This window comes from Atta cephalotes (genome assembly GCF_000143395.1).
Source record: "Atta cephalotes unplaced genomic scaffold scaffold00016, whole genome shotgun sequence".
In the NCBI taxonomy this organism is placed as follows: domain Eukaryota; kingdom Metazoa; phylum Arthropoda; class Insecta; order Hymenoptera; family Formicidae; genus Atta; species Atta cephalotes.
In genome coordinates this window covers 2,241,776-2,250,136 of record NW_012130080.1, presented here as the reverse complement: position 1 = coordinate 2,250,136, position 8,361 = coordinate 2,241,776, and the positions used below count along the sequence as shown (strand labels likewise).

At 29.0% G+C, this 8,361-nt stretch overlaps 1 protein-coding gene across 1 annotated transcript; it reads left to right on the top strand.

Moving 5' to 3' along the window:
* The first annotated feature begins 3,186 nt into the window (after positions 1-3,186).
* Positions 3,187-6,938, top strand: LOC105618223 (probable serine incorporator). Its single transcript, XM_012199765.1, has 10 exons — positions 3,187-3,213; positions 3,767-3,931; positions 4,147-4,331; positions 4,405-4,614; positions 4,686-4,770; positions 4,868-5,051; positions 5,133-5,327; positions 5,633-5,671; positions 6,561-6,723; positions 6,800-6,938. The coding sequence occupies exons 1-10, from the start codon at positions 3,187-3,189 to the stop codon at positions 6,936-6,938; spliced, it is 1,392 nt and encodes a 463-aa protein (XP_012055155.1).
* The last annotated feature ends 1,423 nt before the right edge of the window (positions 6,939-8,361 follow it).

Here is an 8,361-nt window from a genome sequence, read left to right as displayed (position 1 = left end):
TATATATATATATATATATATATATATATACATATATATATATATTATTATACATATATATATATATATATAATGTATATTACTTTTTATATACTACAAAATATAATTTAAAAAACGGAAATATTTAATAAACTTGCTTTCAATTCTAAAATTGCTGTGGATGATAGGCTTTTTGTGCAAGTTTTTAGAAAAATGATTATTTTCTGACAATTAATTCTATGTATAATACTTTTTACAAATCTGTAAACGAAAAGATTAAAAATATGACTATAATATAATATAATAAGAACATATTAAGCTTATGTAAAAATATTGCTGTTATAAGTCAATCAATTAGTAAATATATTTGCAGAGAAATATTGTAAAGCATTAAGTGGTTGCGAAATTTGTCTTATTATTACATTTAATTGTGTTTACATTTGTAGGAAATATTATTTGTTGTATCTTGTCGAGATTATTAATATCTATTAACTCCTTCAATGAATTTTTTATTGTTTCTTTATCGCATGTCGCAAAAAATTGATAAGTAAATCCTGACAGTGAAAGAATTCCGAGAGCTTCGTAGGTATATGTCGTGTACGACATTGCATAAAATGATTAATCCGACTCTCATCTTCAAAACAATACGACAAGCATAAATAACCTGCGGCACGCGTGCATAAAAGTTATTAAAGCCGGTAAACATGAGAAATGGATTCTATTTTAGCTGCATTTTAATGATCCACAACGACCAAGTTATATCTCGTGTTTTCCATAGCGAAATGTCATGGGAAAAATGATTCATAACGATAAGATAACATTTATGAGCTTTTATAATTGTTGACAAAAGTGTAACCCACGCACTTGTGAACATTATGAAAATCAATCATCCATATACGAAGGACTAGAACTGGCCGCATTCTGCTCTCGTTTCTCACGAAACAGCCGTTTATTCAAAATCTAAACATAGCTCAATCTTGTGCGACGAAATATACAGGTTACAGTACGGTTCATTTTAGTCTGCATATTTAAAAATATTCATAGAAGTCTGTAACCGAGAATTAAAAGGCGATAGAAATTGAAATACATCCAATATGATGAATTGAATTCTAGAAGAAATGAGAAAAAAATTTATTTTCGTTTTCAGAACACATTTTAAAAGAAATATAATTTTAAGATAGAAAAAGATGTTTAATAAAGGAGATTTAATGTAATAAATTGTTACGGATGTGATATTTTTTTTGCAAAAATTTGTATTTTTTGCAAAAATTGTATAATAGAAAAATTTCGCAATACTTCAAAAAAAGTTATTTTCTATCAATTAATTCTGTGTATAACATTTTCATAAATCTATGTACTAATAAAAGAAATTGAAATCAGAAATAGAAATGTAAGAATTATATTAAATTGCAATATAAAGTATTGTTACAATAAGATACAAATGAATTGCATATATGTTCCACGATCATTAGATATTATTTAAAATATAAATAATACATAAAAAAAATATAAAATGCTAAGAATTGCAAAATTTTTTTTATAGCGAATTCAATCACATGTATTAAATTATAATCTATTCCTTATCGATGAACTTCTGACCTGGTGCATATTGGTGTGGAATAAATTAAAGTAAAATTTAGTTTGTTTCATACTTCAACTTATTGTGTGCATCAATTTAAATAGTTCTTCAACAAAGAATAAGCTTTTTATTAGTGCATATTCAAAGCTACTATACATGAATAGCAAAGTTAAAACCATATAAATATTTTAAATAGATATCTAATAATGTTATGTTTTTTAACAGAATATACATGTATTATTTCATTGTCAAAGTATTAGTCAATAATAGTATAATTAAAAACAATGTTTATTCAATAACAGAATTAATGCAGTATTTTATATAAAGCCTTTAATGTGAATTAATCCAGTATAGTTTGAGTGATCGAATTATAGAAAAAGTTTTTACATGAAAAAAATGTTGTATTAATAATAGTAGCTGTTATACATAGATAACAGTTTAATTGAAAATAATTTTATTAATTCAATAACAATATTAATGAAACAAATATGCTATACTCTTGTTTTAATAAAATGTTTTTTGTTTTATTAATTCTGTTATTGAATAAACATTTTTTTTAATTGTACTGTTATTGACTGAATTACTAATACTTTTAAAAATCCTTTTTTTCTATGTAGAAAAAAATTGTCAGACATAAAATATGTTTAGAAACTTTCGTCAGAAAAAAATGAGATCTCATAAGGAAAGGGCATTAAATTTCTAAAATAATTAATATAATATTGGTGCATGCAATATAGGACTTACATCCGCATTTATCCCCATGATCAAAGTTAGAAACATGATACGTAACGTTGTATCGTATTAAAAACACAAATCAATGCAAATAAATGCGAATATATACTTCCTCACTAAATCAACTGAGTATATGAGACAAAATTCAAATTACGTCTGCATATATTTTATTAATATTATCATAACAAAGATTCTCACTCGCGTCTCATATTAAGCTTATACATTGCTAGCCCTTTGGCTCTCACAAGCCTCGGAGTGGCCGACACCCCAGTATCGAGTACACGTCAATAGCTATCTTGCATGCTGTGAAGCTTCGTTTCAGGAAAATTCAATTGCTATTAGAATTATGCGTTTAGACATTGTGCGACAATTAGACGAGCGTGCAGTGTTAGCTTCGTTTGCAGTAATTCTAGACAATAGGTCGCTTATACTTGCAGCATCGGCGTGTGCGTATTCCGTCCAGTTCTGTGTTTCCTCGTTTTTTTTAGCGATGATGACAACGCGTGAACACGCGCACGATTGTGGGATACCGTGACCGAACGCCAAACTGTGCTGCCAGCAGCTGCCAGCACTGTAGTACTGTTGACTGACGAGTCGCCGCCGTCGTGCGTTCGACCAATCAATTGACGTCGGAGCTATGCGAAGTGCGCCGCGAGGTGGCGAGTTGTGACGTCTGACTTGTTCTGACGTCAGGGTCAGCTGATCGCGTGAAGTTGCCTGCAAGCAGTAGTGTTAGTTCGTATATTGTTGTTGTGCCTCCCTGTGGCGTTTCTTGTTTTTCACGACGATCACGATCCGTTTTATTTAGTTTATTTCGGTCGCCTCCAGTTCCGAGTCTCTTCCAGTCTCTTGAGACATTTTGCCTCGTTCCCCTCGATAGCCCGGAGAAAATCGTCATGGGTCTTGTGTGCTCAACGGCTCAGGTATGGGTCGGAGATAATTATCGTATATTCGATTCATCCTTCTTTAATAGATCTTTTTTCTTTCCTCTTCGCTCACCGAAATTAATAATGCACTTTCTGTCGAGATTATTCGCAGTGTTTTATTATAATTATGTTGTGATTACAGTTGTATTCCATTATTGATCTCTGGGATCGTCACCAGTCACGTTTGTTTTATTGCCTCCGCAAATAAAGACATATTATACTTAACTCTTTCTTTTAACGCAATTAAACCAATTTTAATTTAATATTTTTTGGTGTAAAAAATCTTTCAAAGGTTTGAATGAGTCATTGAATATCTAATTAGGTCATCATATTTGTTATTTGATTATACATATATATCTATTATTGATTTTGATATATATTGAGAAAACAGTGCCAGTGTCATTTTTAAAGATCCTTATGATAGAATTATTTTAACATTGTCAAAATATAAGACTGGATTATACATATATAAAATGTTTACTATTGTATATTTTTGTTTTATTGATTTACGAATTATTTGGGCTCTATATTGCTCTCTTTTATCATATAGCTTGCGTGCTTGTGCGGAAGCACAGCTTGCAGCTTTTGCTGCTCTCAGTGTCCTTCGTGCAGGAACAGCACGAGCACTCGTATCATGTATGCGCTGCTCTTGATGTTGGGAGCTATTGCAGCCTGTATCACTATGGCTCCTGGTCTTCAAAACGCTCTTAAAAAGGTAACGTCAGAAATAATGATTACACATTCAGCAGAATATTTATTTTCCAGCTTGTTGGAAATTTTCTTTACTGGAATAAGACTGTTCCTCTAAGTCTAAAAGTATAATCTCCAATAAGCACTCTGAAAATAAATATTCACTCCGAAAATATTCTGCTGAACGCGATTAATCTGAAATAAAGAAGAAACACGTTAATACTACGATTTTTCAAACAGGTCCCATTCTGTGCAAACAGCTCCTCTAATTATGTTCCACCGGAAACTGTTAACTGTGAGGCTGCAGTAGGTTATTTAGCTGTCTATAGAATTTGCTTCATTCTTTCCTTGTTCTTTTTCTTAATGTCTGTAATAATGATCAGAGTAAAAAGTTCACATGATCCACGGGCAGCTATACAAAATGGGTAAATTAAATTGACACATATTACAGTGTAGCGTTTTTAAAACTGACTAGTGATGTTTATATGAAATTCTCAGATTCTGGGCAATCAAGTATCTTTTGATAATTGGTGGAATCATTGGCGCTTTCTTCATCCCGGAAAGATCATTCGGTTCTACTTGGATGTATTTTGGGATGTTAGGAGGTTTCCTCTTTATAATTATTCAGCTAATTCTAATTGTTGATTTTGCCCATACTTGGGCTGATGCTTGGGTAGGAACTTATGAGGAAACCGAGTCAAAAAGATGGTAAAGATTATTTTACTACACTGTTTAATTATACAATGCAGGTGTTTTTGTTATGAAATATGTGCTTTTAGGTACGCTGCACTGTTAGGTACATCTGTCTTCAATTATACTTTCTCCATTACTGGAATAGTGCTACTTTATATATATTATACTCATGTAAGATTATTAACTATGTTTTTTATCTAGCTTTAAGACATCTAGCTTTAAACATCTTCAAGACACGGGATTATTCGCTTGTTTTGTGTATTTACAGCCAAGTGAGTGTGCCCTAAATAAGTTTTTCATTTCGTTTAATTTGATTTTGTGCGTCATTACCAGTATTATATCAATTTTACCGACTGTGCAAGAACATCAACCACGATCTGGACTGCTTCAGTCCTCCATTGTAACATTATATGTGGTATACTTAACATGGAGCGGTATATCAAACAGCCCAGGTAGAGATTAATGATTTACTGAGATGAAAGCTTTTAGCAATCCATATTTTATTCTTGATTTGTTATTACTTGAATTTATAGATTCAGCGTGCAATCCTGGTTTTCTCCCTGGTATCTCGAATAATGATATCAAAAATCGTGTTACATTTGATAAAGAAAGCATTATTGGATTAATGATATGGTTTAGCTGCGTTTTATATAGTTCCTTACGTACAGCGTCCAAATCATCAAAGATTACAATGTCTGAAAATGTATTAGTTCAGGATAACGGAGCTGGTAAATATTATTTAATTAATTTTTGTTATATGTATATATTTTAGTACTTTACATTTGTGAAAACATGTCGCATATCAAACTAGATATTAAGATTAAGATGAATTGAAATTTGACCAATTAAAACAAAATTTATTAAATATTAGTTTTCTTTCTTCCAATTTCTTTTTTTTTTTTTCGTCAAATTTCAATCCAATTGTAATCTTAATTGCTAGTCTAATAATTGTTTAATTGTTCATGAAAGATTCTTTTTGAATTCAGTAGTTACTATTACTTTTTTGTATTAAACAATATCAATTTTTCTATAGTTAGGAATGAGGGAGAGCAGTCTCTTATCGACAATGAAGGTAGGCACACACTATTTTACAAATAGAATTTATTTTCTAGTTATGAATCTTGTTATTTACATTTCTATCTTTAAAATAATGTATTCATATATTTGAATATTTGTAAATGAAGTTATTGATTAATTTATATAGATAATTGAAAATATATTTTCTATATTTATAACTGTGTAGTATGAAATAACTAGATTTTTTACGTCTGCCTAGCTGGTCCTCTCCCCCTTAACAAAATCTTAATGAATAAATTATATAATAATGCGCTATTTGTGCGCTTTCAAAATCCGCAAAAAAATATTAACATTTATTTCGATGAGCTAAAAAAATTTTTTGTGGGAGCTAAGTAGACTGTTCAGTTAATCCCCTCTCCCCTTCCCTCTTGTTAATAACAACCGATTTAGAAAACAATCAAACTCTTAAGGGACTTTCCTCTTGGAATAAACAGTCATATTCATTCCTAAGTTGTTTAAAATTGCAAAATTATGCTATCTAATTATATAAAATATATCTTCGATATATGCGCTATTATTCCCAAGCAATTTCGATTTTATTATATAATTTATTCATTAACATTTGGTTAAGTGAAAGGAGGAGGTAGTTAGACATAGATTTTTTGCTTACTAGTAGTGTGTGTTTACCTTTATTCTTTTTTTTGTTACCATCATAAATATTATAGTGTTTTTATAATATTAAAATTAAATATTAGATGCTGCAAGTTAATTTCTAATTTTTCCTTTGATTTTAGTACATATATAATGAAGGAACATTTACATACATGCATATTACAGCATGCTGTCAAAAACATTTATGAAAGCCAGTGCTTGTTCAATATTTTTATTTGTAGCTTAGTAGCTTTTTATTTTGTGTTATTTCTTGTTTTCCTAAATGTAATTAGATTATACTACAGTAGAAGGACGCAATCCCGATGCAGAAGGTGGACACGTAACTAAGGTATGGGACAATGAAGAAGAAAAAGTGGCATACAACTGGAGTTTCTTCCATCTTATGTTTGCTCTTGCTACTTTGTATGTTATGATGACACTCACTAACTGGTATCAGTGCGTATCTATAATGTTATAACGTTAAACTATATTTGTTTTAATCCATCAATGCTACTATTGATATCTTTAATAGACCAAACTCCGATCTGAAAACATTGAATGCAAACAATGCTTCAATGTGGGTGAAAATTATTTCTTCATGGATGTGTTTGGCTCTTTATGTATGGTCATTGGTAGCACCTGCCATTTTCCCGAATAGAGATTTCTCTTAAATTTCTGGATTTATAAGCCAAAAATCCAAGAGTTTATAACAGGTATTTATGTTTCGATATTGTAATATTATAAGAAGTGATAACTAAGTATCTGTTTTAATATAATTAAAAAAATCTTATGTTACAGACATTTCTCTGCTTATGATCTAACATTGAAATGCTAATGATTACATTTAAGCCAAATAATGCAATATGAAATATTGCGTATTAAAATATATATTGATCTATTTTTAAGGAGTAGATGTTCTATATAAAAATTTACTTTGTCAGTAATTATGTATTTAACATAGATATATGCAGAATAAACTGCATGTAATTTTAATTACTAAACTCCTATAATATTAACTAATTCTTAGATTATATACAATATAACTATCAATTTAATAATGTGCTTTGTTCTGAAAAACTAACAATTATATTGTTATCATATGCTTTATATGTTAATAAGAATCAGTTCTATTAATGTCATACATATAATTAGATGTGTAAAATTGTGGTATATAAAGATATGATAGGAAAATTATATTTTTATTTATGTTTCTAATTTATGAAATTTATGAATTTATTTAAATTTATTTAAAAAATTATTTCAGCATCTATTCGATTTTTGTATTATGCATACATTGCATGTACTCAAATAATATTCCTGTACCACTGATGCATTTATAACTAGTTTATAATTGATAATTAACGCATACATATGCGTTATTGCAAAATATATTAATTGCATATATATATGTCAAACATGTGACTCTATTCATATAAAATAACGTAATTAAATACATTAGATGGTGCTGCTAATTAAAAGTTGTAGTATTTAGAAATTACTTTATTCAGTGGGGATGATTACAAGAACTGTATTTTATTTATTAATGTATTTATTTCATTCTCTTTCTCAATTATTGTTTCTTTCAGTTATACTTTTATTTTCAGCTAAAACAGCCTCAGTTTAGAGCTTTCTTGTAATATCATCCGTCTTTTGCAAAACGTACGTAGCTACAACTATAAAAGAAGTTAATGAGAACTGATCTTACGAATGAATACTATTAAGGATATAGGATTAGACAATTGTCATATGTGATAATTTTTTGCAATTTTATGGGTGCGATCAAAGTCTTACTATAAATGTTTTGAAGCATTTGATTGATCAATTGAAAGAAAGAATTTTACGAATTGATCGATCAAAGAATGCTTAAAGCATTTTTAGCATTACGTTGACTCTACATCATAGTATATAACAAATTATTTTTCAAAATAATTTTTCTATGAAGTGTTTACGTAAGTCTACTGGAAAATTTTTTTATTAACAATTAAATAATACAAAACATTATTTTACTCACTCATTTATATTCACAGTTTTTTCTTTATTCTTATCTAAATCAATAAAAATTTTTATATATATATATATATATATATATATATA